The sequence below is a fragment of the Ipomoea triloba genome, chromosome 1 (genome assembly GCF_003576645.1).
Source record: "Ipomoea triloba cultivar NCNSP0323 chromosome 1, ASM357664v1".
NCBI lineage: Eukaryota > Viridiplantae > Streptophyta > Magnoliopsida > Solanales > Convolvulaceae > Ipomoea > Ipomoea triloba.
In genome coordinates this window covers 30,932,975-30,953,282 of record NC_044916.1, presented here as the reverse complement: position 1 = coordinate 30,953,282, position 20,308 = coordinate 30,932,975, and the positions used below count along the sequence as shown (strand labels likewise).

The following is a 20,308-nucleotide window of genomic DNA, read 5'->3' as shown; positions in this document are numbered from 1 at the left end:
TTCCGCTTCAATTTGTTGGGTTATTATTTAAGTACTCTCTTTGTCAACCAATTTCCAAGTAGTTAATATAATTAGCTTCAAATTATTTTAAAAAAATTTTCATAGTATTAATAAAATATTTGGTAAATAAATATATAACATTATTTTGTACTATAACTTTGATATTTTTTTTTCTTAGTGGAAGGGGGTGACCCAGTACAATCGTATATAGCTCAGCGGGTTTTAACGCTAAAACGCCATTGTGGGATTCCGGTAGCATCTTCTTCTAATAGTCTAGCTACTTCAACTGGTGGGGTGGTGAGAATATGCACTCCTTGAGCATACTGTTTGGCGAGTTTGGCTAGAAAGTCTGCCACTGCGTTTTTCTCTCGTGCAATCAGCAATATTTTTACCTCTTCAAAGCGTCGGCATTCATGTTTGCATGCAAGTATAATGTTGGAGTCAGTAGCATCAACGTGGCTGTTGTTCATTCGCCTAACCACCTCGCTAGAGTCGCTCTCAAAAATAACTTTTCTGGCCGCATGCGTAGTAGCGAGTTGAAGGCCTTTGAGAAGGGCCCACGATTCTGCTTGAAGCGGCGAGCATATGCCGATATTGTGTACATATCCAGCTTTCCAGTGTCCCGAGGCGTCTCTCATTACTCCGCCACATCCAGCAATGTTCGTATTGGTTTCCATCGCACCATCAACATTGATTTTAATAAATCCTTCTTTAGGTACATCCCAACATAGTCTACTCCAACCATACTGTGGATAGGTGCCGTGAGGTTGCTTGGCTTTAGAGAATGCAATGTAGATCTCTTCTATTTTGGCCTTAATCCCGCGAATCTTCGAGTGTAGTGTTTGGGTGGATACACCGAAGATGGCTTCATTTCTTAGTTTCTATAGTGTCCAGGCTGTGACCGCAAATACAAGAGCACTGCTCTCCGGACTGTTGGACCTTTTTCCTGTTCTGATTCCTTCGTCCAGCCAGTTCTGAAGAGGGTAGCTTTTGGATTTATGGTGAAATTCTGGGAGAAGAGCTCTCCACACTTCCTCTGCTTCAGGGCAAAACCTCAATACATGATCTATATTCTCTGTCTCGCTAGTGCAACGCCAACATTTGTCATTAAGGGTCATGCCCCACTTTTCTCGAAGCTCATTGGTCATCAACCTTCCATGTCTGACGAGCCAAAGGAAGGTTTTGATGCGATTGGGAGTTTTTAATTTCCAAATGGCGTTCCATTTTGCTGCGTCGACCTCAGCTGATGTAGTTGTTGCGATATTATAAGCAGAGCTGACTGAAAAAGTTCCCGTCATATCGTTCTTCCATCCTATTGTGTCCTCATTATGCTGATCATCCTGGATTATAGTTGCAGCTAGTACATTCAAAATATGTGGTGGGAGGCATGTTATTAGTCTATTCCAGTCCCATCCCTGATCGGGGTTCCAGTAATCTGCGACTACCAAATCGACCTCAGTACCATGTAATGGTCGAGTGGCCAAGTCTTTCAAGATATTATCCTCGAGCCAAACATCTTTCCAGAATAATGTCCCTTTTCCATTCCGCACACATTTCTTTGTCCCAACTTGTAGAATTGGTGGAGATTTGAGGATTCCCTTCCAAGCATTCGACATATTGTGTTTGGGTCGCCACTCTGCAGTATTTGTGGATGTGATAGCATATTTGGCCTTGAGAATTTTCACCAGTAGGCTATCTTCATTCTGCATGATACGCCAACCTATCTTGGCCAAGAATGCCCTATTCATTGGTTCCAACTTGCGCAGTCCTAATCTTCCATCTTCTAGATCTTTTGTCACTGTATCCCAGTTTACCAAGTGACATTTCCTTGATCCCGGATAGCTGCCCCAAAGGAAGTTTCGTATAAGTTGCTCAATGTTGTTTATTATCCCAGCTGGTAAAGAAGTTGACTGCATGCTATAGTAAGGAATGGAGGAAATGACAGACTGGGCTAGAACTCTCCTCCCAGCCAGGGAAAGGGTTTTGGTTTTCCAGCCCGAGAGTCTGTTTTGAATTCTCTCTATCAACCCTGCAAATGATTCATTCTTCACTCGCCCATGTATTGAGGGGACGCCAAGGTATTTCCCCATCTCCTCTACTTTGGGTATTCCTAATAAGTTTGTGATAGCACCTTGTAGCTGTTCCGGCGTGTTACGTGAGAAGAATAGAGAAGATTTCTGGACGTTAATCTTCTGCCCTGAGTTACTGCAAAAAAGATCCAGACATCTAGCCATTTCCTTAGCTTGATCAACTGATGCTTCTCCAAATAGTACCATGTCATCTGCAAAAAACAGGTGGGAAAGGTGAGGTCCTTGTCTACAAATTTGAATGCCTTTCCAATCTCCGCAAGTCACTGCATTATTTATAATATGGCTTAGACGCTCAATACATAAAACAAAAAGAAGGGGAGAGATAGGGTCTCCCTGTCTGATTCCTCTCGATGGATGAAACCATTCGGAGGTGTGTCCATTCCAATTGATCGCCAACCTTGATGTGGAGACACAATTCATTATATTTCTAATCCAATCGTTGTTGAAGCCGATATCTTCTAATGTATCTGCAATAAACTCCCAAGATACCCTATCATACACTTTTTCTAGGTCCACCTTCAAAATCATACAGCCTCTTCCACCTTTCTTCGTTCTCATGGAGTTTAGAATCTCTTGAAAAATTAATATGTTGTCTGTGATTTGTCTTCCTGGAACGAAGCTGGTCTGGTGCGGTCCAATTAATTTCTGGGAGATGTCCTTTAGCCTGGTAGCCATTACTTTAGTCAGCAGTTTGTATGATACATTGCACAGGCCAATCGGTCTAAGTTGTTTCACTGACTCCGGGCTTGGCACCTTTGGTATAAGCGTCAATACTGTGTCGTTGCATCTGGGTGGTAAATGACCACTTCTGAAAAATTCAAATGCGAAATCCAATAGGCTTTTGCCTACTGTGTCCCAAGTTTTCTGGTAGAAACTGGCATTGAACCCATCTGGCCCTGGTGCTTTGCAACCTTCCATTTCAAATAAAGCTTGTTTAATTTCCTCTTCTAAGAAGGGGCTATTGATCCATTTCCGTTCCTGTTCATTCAACTCTGGGAAGTGTCCACGATCAAGACCCTGGGAGTAGATGTTCTGGTCTTCAGTAAACAGCTTGATAAAAAAATCACGTACATGCTCTGTTAGCAGCCTTTCGTCTGTGATTCACTGTCCTTCTTTAGATTTAAGAGAGGTGATCTTTGCGTGACTTTGTTTAATCGATGTGGCTGTTTGGTAAAATCGGGTATTGTAAAAATAAGATAATGGATAATGTAATGAATATCAATTGATAAATTTGAATGTAAAGAATCTTTGCATGAGAGAAAATAAAGACAGTATAACTAATGAAATTTTTTATCTTATTTAATTTGATTTTTTGATAATGAATAATTTTTTCGAATAAAGGTATTGTAGACACATAATTCTAAATTAAAGAAATACATATGTATCATTTTTTGTTGTAGCTACTAATTTATTTAATTTAATAACAGTAAAATAGAGTGAGAAACTTAATTATGTCAAATTTGATTGAGATGAGGTTCGAACCTAAGACCTTTCTTATAGAAATTAATGGGTAAGTTAAAAGTTAACGGAATATTAACGGAGAAGAGAATATTTAACGGAAAACTTAACGGATAATCATAAAAGTAAGGTTAAATTAGGTAATCTCTATTAATAATATTAATCTGAATTATCTTAACCATCTATTTGATTAAATAATTCATCTGAACCATCCATTTGATTAAATAATTTGACCGCCATTTTTTATACCCATTTTAGACATAACTCTCTTTGGCTCTTATTCGTATAGTATATATACTTCTGTTAGGGACCTAGCTAGTAGATAGGACTGTAACAGATAGAAAACTTTTTGAACATGCTTTTGCCTCTTAACCGTATTTTTGAGTTATATATGCTTTTGGCTCCTAGCTATAGCCAATTATCTTCAATTCCCCTTCATCACTCAACCAATCAAGCAAACTCACCATTTGCAAAATCATTTGGATCGATACCAACATCCACATTTTGCTCATTTTGTTTTTCACCTATATTTTTTAATACCAAATAATAACTCATTAGCATCATTCGAGTAATGTGGGTGATGAAGAATGATATTTTACACATAATTACATAACAAACTAAATCTGCTTAATAAATGCAAAGTAGTACACATAGGAGTTCAAGAATATAAGCCACATCCCACATGTACGTAAAACTCTAATGAATGATGAATGCAACAGACACCATGATTAACTTAATTATGGATAAAGAGTCGTATATAATAACAGGGCCGACCCTAGACAAGTCTGCCCACTGCACGTCCTTTGCACCGGTCCTCCAAAAATTGGGGGCCCCATATTTTTAAAAAAGTATATAATATATGTATACAGATTATAACCATTAAACAATTAAGAATTTAAGAGGCAATGCGGCATTATTAATCTCTTCGGCGGATCGGCAACCCTAATTCCCAATTATTCTATTATATAAGTACTGTAGGTCCGCTTGAGGCCTTGAGTTCATTACCAAATACGGAAATTAGGTGATTTAGGTCCGCAGTGGCGTAGCCTGATTGCTTGAGTTCAGTACCGATTTACCGAATTAATACTGACATTACGCAAATCGTCAAAGACGCCAGCCTCATCAGGTAGTAGTAGCACGCAAATACGCAAAAAGCAAACGACGCAGCTCGGGAGAATTCTTCAATTCATCCTTGATTATGCAAAGTCACAAATTCTAAAGTTCTTCAATTCTCTTAGCAGGTAATTAAAATTACTAAATATTTCACAATTCTTGTTTCTTTATTAATTATTTATTCATAGAGTTTCTAAATAAATTCTTATTTTTTCTTAGGATTTTATAATTATGTCTTCTAGAAAATATTCATCTGGATTTGAGAAGCTTAAAAAGAAAAGAAGAATTGAGCAACTAACTCAATCTCAAAAGGGAGCTTGATCTTGAAAAATTCTTTATAAAAGAAATTCAAATAGATTTGTAAAAAGATGATCACAAGGAAAAATTGTTAGATGCTCATCTTCATATAGGAGATCATGATTGTGAGATTGAAAAAAATTTAAATGATAGTGTGCACAATAATGATAGGTATCACTGTGGCAATGAAAATAATAAGAATGTTAAAGATATTAGATATCAAGTTAGTGATATTCGAGAAGTCCTACTTTAAAATGATTTTAAAATTCAAGTGAGGCAAGATTTTTCGCTATCGCCCCATATCCAGTTAGGAATATTATTGACTATCCCAATTACGATTGCCTCTGCAAAAAGGAGTTTTCCAAAGTTGAAATTGTTGAAATCTTATTTACTATCAATTATGTTGCAAGAGAGACTCAATGTGTTAGCTTTAATCTCTGTTGAAAATGACATTTTGGAAGAAGTAGTTGATATCAAAATTTTGGTGGATGATTTTGCGTCTAAATGTGCACGGCGCATGTCACTATTTAAATGAAATTTAGATTTATTTTTTATACAATATTTATATTTTGAATTTTTGACACAACTTTTTGAACAACTATTATTTTTATATACAAAGTTCTTGAAAAAAAAAAAAAGGAGTCTAATTTAAGATATTACACAAGACCACAATTTTTATTGGAACGGCCCGGTATAATAGTAGTAAATTTGCTTAACATATTAATTCAATTATCTATAGCATGCTAACTACCTTGGTCCTAGTATTGATCAATTCTCTGCTTGGTTTTTTTTGAGTTGTACTGACTCGGTTACAATGTAATATCTGTTCATGGCTCTACTGAAGCACAAAGAGTCAACAGATGCCTCCACTGAGGCTCGAACCCACTCCCTTCCACATGGGAGTGTACACCGGGTGTCGCTTGAGCATAAGGTCTTTGGCTGCTTGGCAGTAATTCATAATCAAGCATAAAGCATAAAGAAAATTAGTAAGATCACTGATTCTCTATTACTACGGCACAAATATAATGTAGAATTAACAATAAAATTTTCTAGCTATATCCACAAATTTTTTACCTTTCCGATCCTATCTAATTCTACAACCATAATTCAAGTATTTTTTTTAAATTTTAATACTTAAAAAAATTGATACTAATGTATTTAGCCAATTTAAGGTACTAAGAATAAGTTCATGAAAGGTCACAAAATAATTAACATTAAGTGGGAATCAAATATACATGATGGAGTATTTACTTTAGTGCCTTAGTAACTCTGATATAAATGTATATTTTTTAAAAATACTAAAAGTCATTAAATATAATCATGAGATTACCGATATTAAATTAGTGTCTTGTCTTACGTACCAATGGCAACTTTACGCTTTAGCTTGGTTAGTGACATTCAATGCTACTTGTCAATCGTCACCGACCTAATAGACCTAGTTGACTATGATTTGGTGACCTAATAGACCTAGTTGACTATGATTTTAGGTAACAATCTGAAACTAAATTTACATATATTACTTAATTGAATATGTCCAACTAAACTTTTATCTAATATTATATTTCATCCAATATTTTTACAACTCGATAACTTGTAAAATCATTCATGAATGTCATATGATGAAAGAATTTAATTCAACCACCTAATATGAATTCAATGACTACCATACAAACACCGCACACTTGATAACAAGTAGTGAACTTCAATTCCCATCCAAAACCAAAGAGGATAATGCATATATTGCCAAGTCACCAAAACCAAAGGTCCATTTTTCTTCAAAAAAAAACCCCATCCAATCAAAACTCAAAAAATGTTACCATTTTCTTTCACAACCATCTGTTCTACCTTCTCCGATCCTCATCTAAACAACCATGGCCACCCTCACAAGCTCCACAATAATTCCCTTCCACCCCCAAATCTCCATTAACAAAACCCATCCTCCTCGCCAATGGCGCTCATCATCACTCCCCAAAACCCAAGCCAAATTGCCCGAACAACATCATCAAAATCGAAGAAATCTGGTCACTGCTCTTGTAGCCACTTCCCTGACACTGGGCCTGAATTTGACCCCACTGGCATTTGCCCAGAACTGGGGAACCCGGTCGTTTCTGAGGGAGAGATTCTTCGAGCCGGGGTTGTCGCCGGAAGACGCGGTGGCCAGGATTCGCCAAACCGCGGAGGGACTTCACGGCATTGAAAACATGCTGGAGAAGATGTCGTGGAAATATGTTTTGTTCTATTTGCGACAGAAAGCCGCTTATCTTTCCCAGGATATGAAGACTGCAATGTCCATGGTGCCTCAGGGCAGACAAGCCTCCTATGTTAACACGGCCAATCAACTTGTCGATAACATTTCCGAGGTAATTAATTCATCTTTATTTTTATCAACTTTTGCTTCAGTTCACCAATTTAATTAATTAATTGCAGTAGTTTATTAACCCAGCCCAGTAATTCCAGTTTTATTTTTGTCTTTTTTTTATTTTTTTCAGTTTGATTATTACGTTAGAACCCCAAAGGTGTTTGAGTCCATGGTGTACTACAAGAAGACCCTGAAATCAATTGATGAGCTCGTGGCACTTCTAGCATAATATAATTTTTTCATTGTAAAAATAGAGATACTCATGGTATATGTATCAGTAGTGGCTGATGATTTAATTTCTCTCGTCACTCAAGGAAAAAAAATATAAATACTTTGAATGTAACACTTGTTTTTAGTACCATAAACAACAAAAAAGTGATATAGATAATGAAACGTGACAATTCATTCCCAGAATACACACAATTCAAGTAGCATATATAAGATGGAAGCACACAATGCAATGCAATATATTGATTGGCATTTTTGGATGGGAGTAGTAATAATTAATGGCTCCTGGCTAGAGCTATGGCTGATAAAAGCACAAGAAGAAGGAGAGCTACGACGGCGCCGAAGGATCCAATTAAGGAGCCGGAAGAGCTCTGGCAGAAATCTGGATATTGTTGGCATATTGAGAACCAGTTTGTGGATGAATTCCCATAATGTGCCAAGTAAACCACCGCAGCCGCCGCGGATGCCGCGCCGGTCAGAGCCCCCAACATCACCTTCAATATAATATGCAAATATATATTTAGATAGATTATGATGGAGTAATTAAGAGTGAGATTACACATTTATTATAGATATTATATATGTTGGTTAATATATGGAAGTTACCGTGTCCAAAAATATAAGCACGATTCTGCTCTTTGCAGCTCTTCTCCTCATAATGTGGATGATGGATAGCGGGAGGGAGAATACAAGGTATACACAAACAATTGCGTTCACAATCAGGAACATCCTTTTAACATAATTTAATTTGTCACAAACCAAAACATAAGATTAGTATGATGTCCGGCATCGGCATCAGCATCAGACCACATATATATTTCAATTTAATATGAGAGTCAACTCTAGTCCTGTCAAAAATTCTAAGCTGGGATTGAATATCCCATAAAAAGAGTTAGTTAATTACTAGTAATTACCTGAAAGCATCAATGTCGTCGTACTGAGCTTCAAAGCGTACGAACTGTGTGACAAAAGGGAGCTGTTGGTTGGTTGTTCCCATGGCGGCAGCGGCGGCTAGGGTTCCGACGATGGCAGCAATGCGGAGAATGAGATCAAAGACATTGATTCCTCGGATTCCTCCTCCCCTTGCGGCTGCTACCTTCGATGCTTCTCCGGCTTCGAGTGCGCTACCTGTCTTCATCTTCAATTGCCGCCTTAGCTTTCTTAACTCGATCTAATCAAACGTTTTCTTTTCTTTATCGATCTATCTGCAATGTAATGCACTGGCACTCGCCAATTTATACTAAATCGAGATTACTTAGATAGATTATCCTATGATAGATTAATCGAGAAGAGGAAGTGATTCAGGTGGCCTGGCCAGGGGAGATTAGGTTTGCATTATAGTATCTGATCTCACATTATTCATATTATTAATCTTAACTGCTCTATCATCTCCATATATACTACATTTAAATAATGTTGTAACTGAAACATGAAATATTGCTTCTTCCAACTCCAACACAAAACCATGCCAGGGCAGGGCTACATACAGTTAGGTGCAGGATTAATTTAATTAGTTGCAATAATGGATTAGGTAATAATAATGAGATAATAATGCAAGTGTGTTGACACTTTGTCAAATTTTTCATATTTTTAATGCACTAATTCAATGTTTGATCTTTCTCAAAATCCGCCCACATTCTCTCTCTTCTTTTTTTTTTTTAATCTACAAATTCAATATTTTATTAGATATTAAATGAAGTTTGTCAAAAACTACCCTGTGTTAAATTCATTTTTTTCTCTCAAACATAACTCAGTAGTGCAAAAGTCAAAGTAAGGTAAATATTAGCAGAGTTGAGAATCACAAGGTCAAGTTTGGTTTCTGCCTAGTAACACACACATTACCAAATAAAGAAAATGAAGTTCATGTCAACAGAAATGATTTTTTTTTTAAAGTAAACATTGGAGCAAATTAAAGAGCTTACCACACGATTGGACTCCACTTGTAATTCATTTATAGATCAAAACTCTTTAAAATATAGACATCAGAAATCTAACATGTGAATACAAGGTTGAAATGTAACCAATGACAACTTGCCGAATCACAAACTAACAACCGTTAAGGTTACCATCTTTAAAAACATATAATCTTGACTCAAAAACGATTCTTTTCTAATCTCATCCCGATAATAGAGAAATGACACTTCCGGCAAGTCATCCTTGGCTACATCTCACACCCCCATAATCACATGCAAGACCTAAGATGATGCATCTATCATCACAATGAATTTGAGTTATGCCTCCACCCTGCCAAGGCAATAGCAAGATATACATGTTTGGAGGAATAGTAGCACCTTCTATTTATGGAAGGAGATCAGATTTGATCATATCTTTAAAGTTTGTAGAATCACTGGCTAAATGGCTATTCATATCTGTGATCTGAAAAAGTTATTGGGTTCACATGTTTGAAGATTTATACAGTCGTCATACATAGCATGTGAGAGCCAGAATTTTTTGGCCACCTCTGCAAAAATTAAAGGATGAGTGTCAAGTCATTATCTTCTTTCTGATAATGCTATGATCAGAAAATGCCATCCAAGATTCAATATTTTATCACTTGGCAATTTGAAAATTCTGGATAAAGTGATTATGAGGCGGTTGCATTACAACATATTCTATTACAACTCAGAAGGTAACGTAGAGTTTTTTTTTTCTTTTTTTTTTTTTTTAAAAGAGAAGGGGGAGAGTTAAGTGTACCACTCGAAGCATTTTAATTTGCTAGGAATTTCTGAGATTTACTATATCTCTCTAAAGTTTCCTTACACTTATACATAGCATAACATTTTATAGTTTGTAGAATTTTCTAAAGACATGTACATAGCACTAGAGATATATGAGGGATTCTTAGAATGTTTTAAAATCTTAACGTTTTTGGAAAAGTTCTAGTTTTTTAAAGATTAATTTCCAGCCATAAGATCTAGTCAATCTTTATTGTCCATTAAAGAAGTGAAATTATATAAATACTCCTCTAGGGCACATTTGTAACCATGGGATAATTCAATACTTCAAGCAATCCAAGTTTCATTTGAAGCTTTCAAATTCTTTATTAAACTTCTTTGCGAAATTTAAATGCAAAGATCTGAGTTATTTGTACATACCTGAGAAAGATGCAGATAAAAAATCTGAAGAGAGTAGAAGACACCTTTTTGAAAATGGTACTTGTGAGGTGCGCCGTTTGTTCGTACTAGTAGCTAGACGAGATTGTAGTGCGACCCCATCACCATTCGTTAGCTCTCTCTCTTTCTCTCTACAATAGTCTTAAGATATATGTTTAATTCTAACCAAGAAAAATTTTAAAATTAGTCATATTATGGATGCTAGTGTATAAATACTATGACTCCCATGGTCACTAATTATCACCTTGGGAACTCCAAACCTTGCAAAAACTTTTTAAGAAATTTGATCACACTCTAGCCATCATTTGTATGAAAAGCTTTGGTCTATACCCATTTAGAAACATAATCAATAGCGTACTTACAAACTCTTTACTCCAGAAATGGCCCCACAAAGTCTACCCCTAAATGTCAAAACCTTTAGAAGATTGAAGTTTGAAAGTTTGAGGATGAACTCTTTACTCCGGAAATGGCCCACAAAGTCTATCCCCTAAATGTCAAAACCTTTAGAAGATTGAAGTTTTCATTCCTACTTGCGAGATTGTCCAACTGCGGCCGTGCCGCGGGCCACCTTTTTATAACAAAAAACTATTACTAAAAAATAAAACTATTATAAACTTAAACAGCAGTTAGCATTACTAAGAAATAAAATTATGTCTTAGTTTGTAGCACTGGTTATCACCTTCTTATAGATCAAAAAAAATAAAATTATTACACACTCAACCTGGTTATATTAAATGTAGTATACACTTAACAATCTAAAAATTTTGGACTGAAATATATACATTTTGTAGAGGACATTTCAAGTTATTAAAACTTAACTATTAGTAATTACAGTAACATTTAGCAGTAACATATTAAGTATTAACACTAATTAGCACATACAATTTGTCAATTTCTGCAAAGGAACAAGACGAACAAGACAAAGAGTACAAGATTGTAAAATTTTTTACTAAAATTAAAAATTACATACAAATGAATGAATGATACACAATTAAATGACAAATCGACCTTTTCAAAAAAAATTGACAAATGGACAAGTACAAATCCCTATTTCAATTTTTCTTTTGAGCCGAGTGGTACAATAATCGTCTTTGGACTCTGAAATCTCGTTGAATGTCGTCGTTGGACGGTGAAACTGAGACACAAACTTAGAAGAAATTGCGTCGCTGTTGATGGAGAGTGAGAGACCGAGAAAGCCACAAAGGGACAGAACCAGATAGGGAGAGTGGAGACAATTGACACAAGTTATGATTTTATTTTATTTTATTTTAATAGGCCTGACCCACGGGTTGGCCTGCAACCCGCACGGGCTGCTGGTCAAGCCCGCATTTTCGCGGGCCTAAATTCCTATAATGCTAACCCACCCCACTACAGGGGCAAATTATGCTGTGGACCCAGGTCCACCTTGCAAGGTGGACTTGGGTCTAAAACTACGTCGTTTTTGTCTTCTTTTTTTTTTAATTAGTAAACATATTGCTGAATATAGAGTTGTCTAAAAATGTGTGAATATAGAGGTTTCAAAGTGTGAATATAGAGTATAGAAATTGTGAATGTAGATTTATGATTGTGTGAATGTAGAGTTGCCCAGAAATGTGTGAATGTGGAGGTTTCAAATTGTGAATATAGAGTATAAAAATCGTGAATGTAGAGATATGCATGTGTGAATCTGTAATAGAGTTAAGAAGTTCTAGCAACTTGTAGCCCTGTAATGTGTGAATGTGGAGTTCTCAAGTTGTGAATGTGGAGTATAGCACCTGTGAATATAAAGTTTTGAATGTGTGAATGTGGAGTTTACAAATTGTGAATGAAGAATATAGTTACTAAACATATAATCATGTAATGTGTAAATGTGGAGTTTACAAATTGTAAATGTAGAGCATAGTGTCTGTGAATGTAGAGTATAATGTATGTGAATGTAAACACATGTCCACCTTGCAAGGTGGACCTGAGTCCACGGCATAACAACCCACTAAAGGGCAAGTGTATACTTCGGCCCACTTTGACACCATCAATCATTATTGTGTGGACCATGGTCCACACATGGTCCACACAGCTGTGTGGACCATACTATCAAATAATGCACATTCAATATAAAAATAATGTACATTCAGTATAAAAATAATGTACATTATATTCAGGGGATGTACATTATTTGTGTACTGAATGTACATTATTTTTATAGAATAAAAATAATGTACATTCAGTACAAAAATAATGTACATTTAGTACATTAAAAATGTACATTTTATTATGGTCCACACAGCTGTGTGGACCATGATCCACACAATAATTTGCCGACACCCATAGACCCTAGCCAACCTGAAGCCCAACCAAAAGCACAAGCTCAAGAGTATGGCAACCATGATCACGATCCACACAATAACTATTGATCTTCACACACATGAAGCAAGGTAACAAGTTTACAAATACAAGGAAAAAAAAAAACCAAAACTTTTGTAAGAATGTAGTAACATCAGCTTAGTTAAAGTCTGAAACTAAATACATACAGCCTCTTAATTAGCTGTGTCCTAGGTAACCCATTTGTTGAGCTTCAAATGACAACACGATTCAATTGCGAAAATTCATGAGAACCTACAAAAAAAAGTAAATTACTGTAATTGTTTCAATACGATGTGTTGATTAATCAGCATAGCCAAGCATTTCGGCCAGGAAGGAGTTGCAGGAATGGCAATTCAGGCAAAATTACTCGCTGAATATCACTCTAGATCACTAGCAATGCAAAGCTGCAAGGCACAAATGAACAGTATTCACATTTGTGATAAACATCCGCATCAAAGACAGTGAACACTACAATGATGAGCAACTACTTCAGAGGTAATATACATTTGCTTCAGGTGAACATTTGGTTTAGAACTCACCATGCTCAGTAAGCAGAGGCTCATAATGTAATTTGCTTGCACAGATGAAGTTTATATTCCAAAACAAAATGGGAGAACAAAGCTCAAAGTTCGCACCTTACTTCTGGCTCGGCCTAAGACACAATTAGCAATCAGCTTCACTTCTACTTGCTTTTAGCAATTAATGATGCATTTGACTGAGAATAATTGTGTAACACAATATGCTGAGAATATAAGTCCTGTAACAATAATAGATAGCACTTGTTATTTACATTGATCATACTTACCTCCCCTGTTTTATCACATTGATCATGGTTGACATTCACCGGAATAATTACAATTTGTTGGTCAATCCTGCAAAACAAATATATGAACGTAGTTGTTCAAGCCTTCAAGGCTGGAAACCAAAAAGATACAAATAGTTTAGACCGGCTCGACCATTAATAGGGATATTATAGTTGGTATGTACCATATAGCCTGGAGAAGTATGAACAGAATCTGCTTGCCTTGAAATTGGACCTCCATGAGACTTGGTTCTGAAGTTAGTGGACAAAAAGAGCAAAATGACCACAAACCTGACATTCTTGCAAAATTACATACCGGAGCATCATTGAACAAAACCAGATCATCCAACAAGGACAGTAGATAGAACCTAAATAACAAAGACTCGTCTTTGACATCCTGCAAAAGCTGAGACCTAACCGTTCAAGTTCTTAACTGATACTTGCATTCTGTCTCAAAAGTTCAGAAAAAATGCAGCACGAGCATGTCAATGCTTAATGATGCGGTGAAATCTTGTTATATGGTATCACAAAAGAATTTCTCACCACTTGCACAAGTTTCAAAAGAATTAAAAAAGATTATCAAAGTAGTGCTAAATTACACGTAAATGCTTTGGCACTGGTTTATGAAAGCAAAGAACCTAAAGGTATCAGGTACAAGGCCACAAACAACCAGACAATGTTTCATTACAATATAAAAGTATAAAACTGGGCAAGATGACCACAACTCCTAAAAACCAACAATGCTATGGGCAAGACAACCACAACTTTCTCTATCCTGTTCATCTTCTGTTCTTAGGCTGCATCAAAAGGGGCACGGGCTGGCTTGGGCATCATGGACCAGAGCTGTTTTGATGGAAAGGGAAAGGCAAAAGTAAAAGAAATTGTATTAGAGATCAATATAGGCTCGAGTCCAGATGAAAGTATGAACAGGAATAATATCTTTAAAGAACAAAATCATTATTTTAAGAAATTTTTTAAAAAAAATGCAAACCCAAGCTGCTTATTTCATTGGTATATATGAACAAGAAAATGTTCTACCTGTAGCCCTCACAACCAAGAACTCTAGAAACCATTAGACTTGCCATAAGATACAGGGTTATGGCTAGCTAACCTGGTAAATGGGTATCAGGGTTGGGTGAGATAATTATATTTCAAAAGATATAAAATCATCTTTAAGAACAGTCAAACTAAAGAAAAATAAAATTGAAATAATGAAAGTAAAACAAAGAACCCAAGCTCCAAAAGGTTTACCCTGCACTATTAGAACGGCTAGAGTAAACTCCATAAGGTCCATAACTACTTCCACCACCAATCTGAAAACAAGGACCATAGAGCAGTTATTGTGGGAATGTGGCGGTAAAATTGACTATGTAATTGAACTTCAGACATGAGAATTTCTGTTTGTCAAGCTGAAATCCAGGAACAGTTTAAGGTTTGATCATAAATTGGACAGACAATCTGTAATTATTAAATTAAACCAAAAATTTATAAATACCTGTGAACCACCATAACTATCATTTGGAATAGAATCCTCTAAATCACGTCCACCAGAATACATTGGATTCCCATGGCTACGTGATTTATTATCACGATTAGAATACTTTGAACCTTCTGAGATGTTGGGAGGCACTCCACCATATGGAAGAACTGGTGAAATTGCAGCTAAAGTTCCTTCCATCTCAAAAACATTTGCCCTCAAGCGCAAAACTATTTGGAACAATGCAGTGCAAGCAACATTGAGGTCTCCAGTAATCTGAACAGCATTAGGAAAATCATAATGTAAAAATGACTAGATCTTTTCTTTGGTTATAAACTTATAATCATCGCTTGGTTTTGCATGCATCAAAGCTGAAAATCATGAAACAAAGTTTCACATTTGCACTAATCATCCCAATCATGCAAGCATCCAACACACAGGACATGCACAAGGTTGGACAAACAAATAGGTGAATATAAAGCTAGATTAAAGGGGAACATAAGTACAAAACAAATGCACACATGTAAGAACTCATAAGAAACTACCTGCACCATCTCATCATCTTCAGATGCAACTTTGGGAAGATTTTCCTTGGCTAGGATACGAATACCCGCCCTCGTGGTATTTCTCATCTCACTAATGATGGAACCACCTTTCCCTATAAGGCATCCAACTCGTGAACTGGGTACAAGCAAGCGAGTTGTGATGACAGTATCACCTGATTCTTTCTCTGTTTTCTCACTGCACCGTGGTTGCAGGCGCATAGTCGCATCAATTGTTGGGGATGGATCTTCAAATGTCTGACACATAATAAATTCATAGTCTGGGACCAAGACAGGCTTGAACCCTGAATTTTAGCCACTTAGAATAAACAATAAATTACAATGCACTCACCTCCTTAGCTGATACAAATATTATGCAGTCATCTCCTTCAGCAGCTGCACTGTCGACTTTAATTGATGCGCCTGATTCCTGTCTTAACTGTTTGATTATACTTCCACCTTTGCCAATCACAGCTCCAATGTTTTCGTTCGGGCAAACCAAACGGATGGAGAATTCCTTTGCAGAAGCCACCCTATTTCTACCATCATTTCTGTAAGACCCATAAGAACCCATTACAGAAGTCATACCCAAGGCATGGGCACCAGCATGCGGATACGTAAGTCCACCACCAGATCTATAAATGCTAGCTGATGAAAGTAACAGGTGCTGGGATCGTGAAGGGTTTTCATGAAGGCGTGATGCTACTTGATAAAGTGCCTTTTTCACAACTGCACCTTCCCCTGTTATCTGAAAAGAAAGCACATTCCAATATATCTTTACCTCTCAAACCCCTCTATATTACCAAAATTAACCATCATGATTCATGATCTCATATATGAGAAAAGTTGTGATATGATCTAGAATAAACCAAAGCAGAGATCTAAATACTGGAAACCTACTTCAACTCATTAATTAATTCCTTATAGTTAACTTGATGAGAGTCTATGTGTTGTATGCTGCAAGTGAATATCCATTATAAGCAACTAAAATTTTTTGTAACAACCAAAAGTGAAGAAAAAGGACGTTTACAACAGCAGACCGAGTATACATATAATTTATCCAGAGTGCATAGACAAACATTATGTCTTTTTGGGGTTTAACTTGCAACATCAGGAAACTAATACAATGCAACATAAGATAGTTTAAATTACCATGATCAGCTCATCAGAACCAAGAGCGCAAGGGGGCAAATGTTCACTGCTTAAAACTCGAATCTGAGCACCAGTTTCACTGCGCAAATTTTGGATCACTTGTCCGCCTTTCCCAATAACACAACCTATCTGATCTGATGGCACAAGAAGCCGAACAACAATCTGCTGAGGTTCCCCCAGCTCATCTTCCATGCGTGCCTCTTCTGCAAATACTCTGTCATGAACCCTAAAGAGAGCATCCTGTGCTGGTGAAATTAGATCACCTGTTTCTTCATATTCATTAGTTTCTTCACTCGAACTATAAAGAGTAACCACACGCTCCTCACATCCAGGTATTGTCTCACTTATCCTAATTTTTGAATTGGTTTCAGCTCTCAACTGTTTAGCAATATCCCCACCCACACCAATTATACTTCCAATTTTACCTAAGGGACACAAAAAACGGTAAACTGTATCCTCTGGTCCAATGGTATTTGAGTCTCTTTCATCAGTTGGATTCCTTCGTTTGCCTCCATCATTTCCTGGAAATTCTGAATCAGACTGCAACCTTTTCCCGAAGTTATTCATCTGGCCAGCCATATCAACCGGCACTGTAATTTATATCCATTCATAAATTCCAAATTAACGCTTGTTATAGTAACAGAATAACCAATGAGAAACGATATATCACTTATAAAGTTCTCATTTAAACCATTTGGAATTTAAAATGCTCAGCAATTTTAAAATCATTAAAACAATTCTGGCATCTAAACCTATTTTAGTCTAAATGGTCCAGAATGATGAACTGGTAACTCCAAAAAGGCAGAAAAATTTGAACAAACATTCTAAGTTCCACTGTCAAAACAAGTTCAGACAAGCACGCCCTCAACGAAGACAACAAAATCAACCCCAACCTAAAAGGCTAAAACAAATTAACAAGCATTCGGACAAATTATCTAGAAACAAATAAATATACTCAACCAGAAGAACACGATCAGATGATATATACCACAACGTATTGCAACTATATAAGTAGGCATATATAAACCTAAAATTTTCACAAAATTTAACAATTTTAGCAAAGCATTACTGTACCGAAAGTTGTACAGAAAAAGAGAAACTACAGTTGAGAAGAGGAAAGAAGAATACCAAAGGGGTTATCAGTTATCACCGTTATTTGATTTTCGTCAGAAACACATCAGCCAAAATCGGAAAATTAGCAGTGTATATTGTAGGGTTTGAAACTTGGAATATATAAATGGAAACGAACCCGACTGCTTTTATATTCTATCTATTGTGTTTTACTAATAAAACCTGGATTCATGTTGTTGTACTAATCTAGTTAGCCATTTTTCCAGAACTTTTTAAATAAAGTGATTTTTGTTTTTGCCCCACTACTGTTTCATATGTACCAATCTACTTGGCCATGTGGTCCAACATTAATTATTACAAAAACATTTTGGATTAGATAACAACATTTCTTGTCAAATAAAACATCATATTTTTAATAAATTATTCCCAAATGACGGTAACTATACAACTTTGACTTCCTTTTTTTCAAATAATTATTATCTTATATTTAATTTACTGAATTCTTAAACCGACATGTCTCTATATCGAGGTCAACAATTTTTTGAAACATTGTTTACGTGTAACATGTTTCCAAGAAGAATCATGATTACCTCTCAACAATCATGTCGAGCCAAGTGTAGAAACCCTTAGATCAATGAATTTCATCTTTGTGAGCAAATTTTTCAATAAGAATTACTTTATAATTCAAGTATTATTCCGTCAATGATTTATGTATTCTTGATGATATTCTTATTAATAAATCATATAGACTATGGGTTTATTCTTCTATGTTGCCTTGCACTCAATCCAATCCATCATTGTTCAGACTCAACTCTCCGGTGGAGTGTTAACAACGAAGAAGTAAAGAGACTCTAAATACAATCAATGAAGTATTTCAATTCACCACTTTGCAAGAAGAATATGAAGGGCGCAGGTGTTTAGATTAGTTCATATGATAATGACATTACATACTTAGCATGGATGGTACTTTAGACTTTTTTTTTTTCTTTTTTCCTTTTTGTATTATTTGCTTCTGTTTTATATATAATTAATTCCCTACCTAACTTTTGTAGAAACATTTAACTACAAATATAAAAATAAAGTTTAAACTCATTATTGTTGAACTAAAAGTTTTGAAATTTTGATACCTTTGTTATAGGTTAACTGTCAAACGTCTTAGGCCATCCCCATTAGTCCTCTTGGACACAGTTTAAGAAAAAAAACTGACATGTATGTTTTTTAAACAAATGGGAAGATGAAATTGAAGGGATGTTTTTCTCTTGCTATTTCCAAATTTTGTCAGCCCCAGTGGGGCCCACCAAATGGCATAATAACTGTGGCTCACGAAAGTGAGGCGCGTAAATTATCTTCTTTTAAAAAAAAAATTTATGTTTTTTAATTTTGATTTATATTTCCTTTTCTTTTTTCTCTCTATCCCTATTTTCTCTTTCCTAATCACACTTACAAAATCTCCTCAAAAACTACACCAAACTCTTAACTATTAGAGAAGGCCTTAGTGTATATGGCTCAAACATGAAGCTGGCAATATGGAATCTAGTGCATGCCCTTGGGGTGCAAATTAGATTGTGGACTATGATTTATTGTGCTTGTTATTGACCACTAAATTATGTATATACAATTAATATATCATATATTTTCAGTTAATGTATTATGTACAATTCTACATTTAGTTATAACTAAATGTTCGACATTTAGTTATAACTAAATGTACATCATCTTGCCTTTAGGGTTGGCCTATGATGACTTGAATTTAATGTGACACTTCAATTCAGAAGATTAAAACGGTGTTTGGTTCATGGGTTTTGAGTCTTATTATTGGATTTAAATCCAATTAAGATAAACATTAAAGCTAGCTTGTATTTATTATCCAGCCATTATATTATAGACCACTGACATAAAGTATATTTTTAATATAATAGAAGTACATTTTAATACACTAAATGTTCATTTTTTGCAAATATGGTACTTGAGTACTGAAAGTTCATTAATTAATATACTACCAAATAAATAATGAATCTTTAGTACACAAATAATGTAACTTCGGTATGCAACGTGTACCATAATCCACGATATAATTTGCCTTATTATCGCAATGTTTTCTACTTCATAATCAGTTGGGCTTCATCTCCCGATAAAAGCGAGTCTGCAGTCTGAAACATCTCATCTTCTTTAATGGGCCTAGATGGTGGACTTTTCCTGGCTATGTATAGATATAAGACACAGACATATCCAAGGCCCAAATAAGAAGCCCATGGGCAGCAAATTA

General features: G+C 35.8%; 4 protein-coding genes across 9 annotated transcripts; 1 reads left to right on the top strand and 3 right to left on the bottom strand.

Moving 5' to 3' along the window:
• Positions 1-212: 212 nt before the first annotated feature.
• On the bottom strand, positions 213-677 carry LOC116012358 (putative ribonuclease H protein At1g65750). Its single transcript, XM_031251883.1, has one exon. It carries the CDS (start codon positions 675-677, stop codon positions 213-215), a length of 465 nt encoding a protein of 154 aa, XP_031107743.1.
• A 6,059-nt stretch (positions 678-6,736) lies between these two features.
• Positions 6,737-8,141, top strand: LOC115998002 (photosynthetic NDH subunit of lumenal location 2, chloroplastic). Of its 2 annotated transcripts, XR_004093816.1 has the most exons (3): positions 6,737-7,318; positions 7,448-7,639; positions 7,691-8,141. XR_004093816.1 is itself a non-coding variant. In XM_031237455.1 (2 exons), the coding sequence occupies exons 1-2, from the start codon at positions 6,830-6,832 to the stop codon at positions 7,544-7,546; spliced, it is 588 nt and encodes a 195-aa protein (XP_031093315.1). In that variant the 5' UTR covers positions 6,737-6,829; the 3' UTR covers positions 7,547-7,660. The 2 variants fall into 2 exon arrangements, 1 of the variants encoding a protein (XP_031093315.1); XM_031237455.1 differs by lacking the exon at positions 7,691-8,141 and having other exon boundaries at positions 7,448-7,660.
• Positions 7,790-9,918, bottom strand: LOC115998014 (casparian strip membrane protein 2-like). 3 transcript variants are annotated; one of them, XM_031237471.1, is made up of 4 exons: positions 9,468-9,918; positions 8,460-8,765; positions 8,152-8,275; positions 7,790-8,039 (listed from the first exon to the last, which is right to left on the bottom strand). In XM_031237471.1, exons 2-4 carry the CDS (start codon positions 8,681-8,683, stop codon positions 7,821-7,823), a joined length of 567 nt encoding a protein of 188 aa, XP_031093331.1. In that variant the 5' UTR covers positions 8,684-8,765; positions 9,468-9,918; the 3' UTR covers positions 7,790-7,820. The 3 variants fall into 3 exon arrangements, with proteins under 3 accessions (XP_031093331.1, XP_031093339.1, XP_031093328.1); XM_031237479.1 differs by having other exon boundaries at positions 8,460-8,750; XM_031237468.1 differs by lacking the exon at positions 9,468-9,918 and having other exon boundaries at positions 8,460-9,201.
• A 4,365-nt stretch (positions 9,919-14,283) lies between these two features.
• Positions 14,284-18,260, bottom strand: LOC116028100 (KH domain-containing protein HEN4). Of its 3 annotated transcripts, none has more exons than XM_031269901.1 (8): positions 18,100-18,260; positions 16,972-17,561; positions 16,172-16,567; positions 15,823-16,077; positions 15,296-15,553; positions 15,052-15,113; positions 14,839-14,911; positions 14,286-14,643 (listed from the first exon to the last, which is right to left on the bottom strand). In XM_031269901.1, the coding sequence occupies exons 2-7, from the start codon at positions 17,548-17,550 to the stop codon at positions 14,863-14,865; spliced, it is 1,599 nt and encodes a 532-aa protein (XP_031125761.1). In that variant the 5' UTR covers positions 17,551-17,561; positions 18,100-18,260; the 3' UTR covers positions 14,286-14,643; positions 14,839-14,862. The 3 variants fall into 3 exon arrangements, with proteins under 3 accessions (XP_031125768.1, XP_031125761.1, XP_031125767.1); XM_031269907.1 differs by having other exon boundaries at positions 18,122-18,257; XM_031269908.1 differs by lacking the exon at positions 14,839-14,911 and having other exon boundaries at positions 14,284-14,643.
• Positions 18,261-20,308: the final 2,048 nt, after the last annotated feature.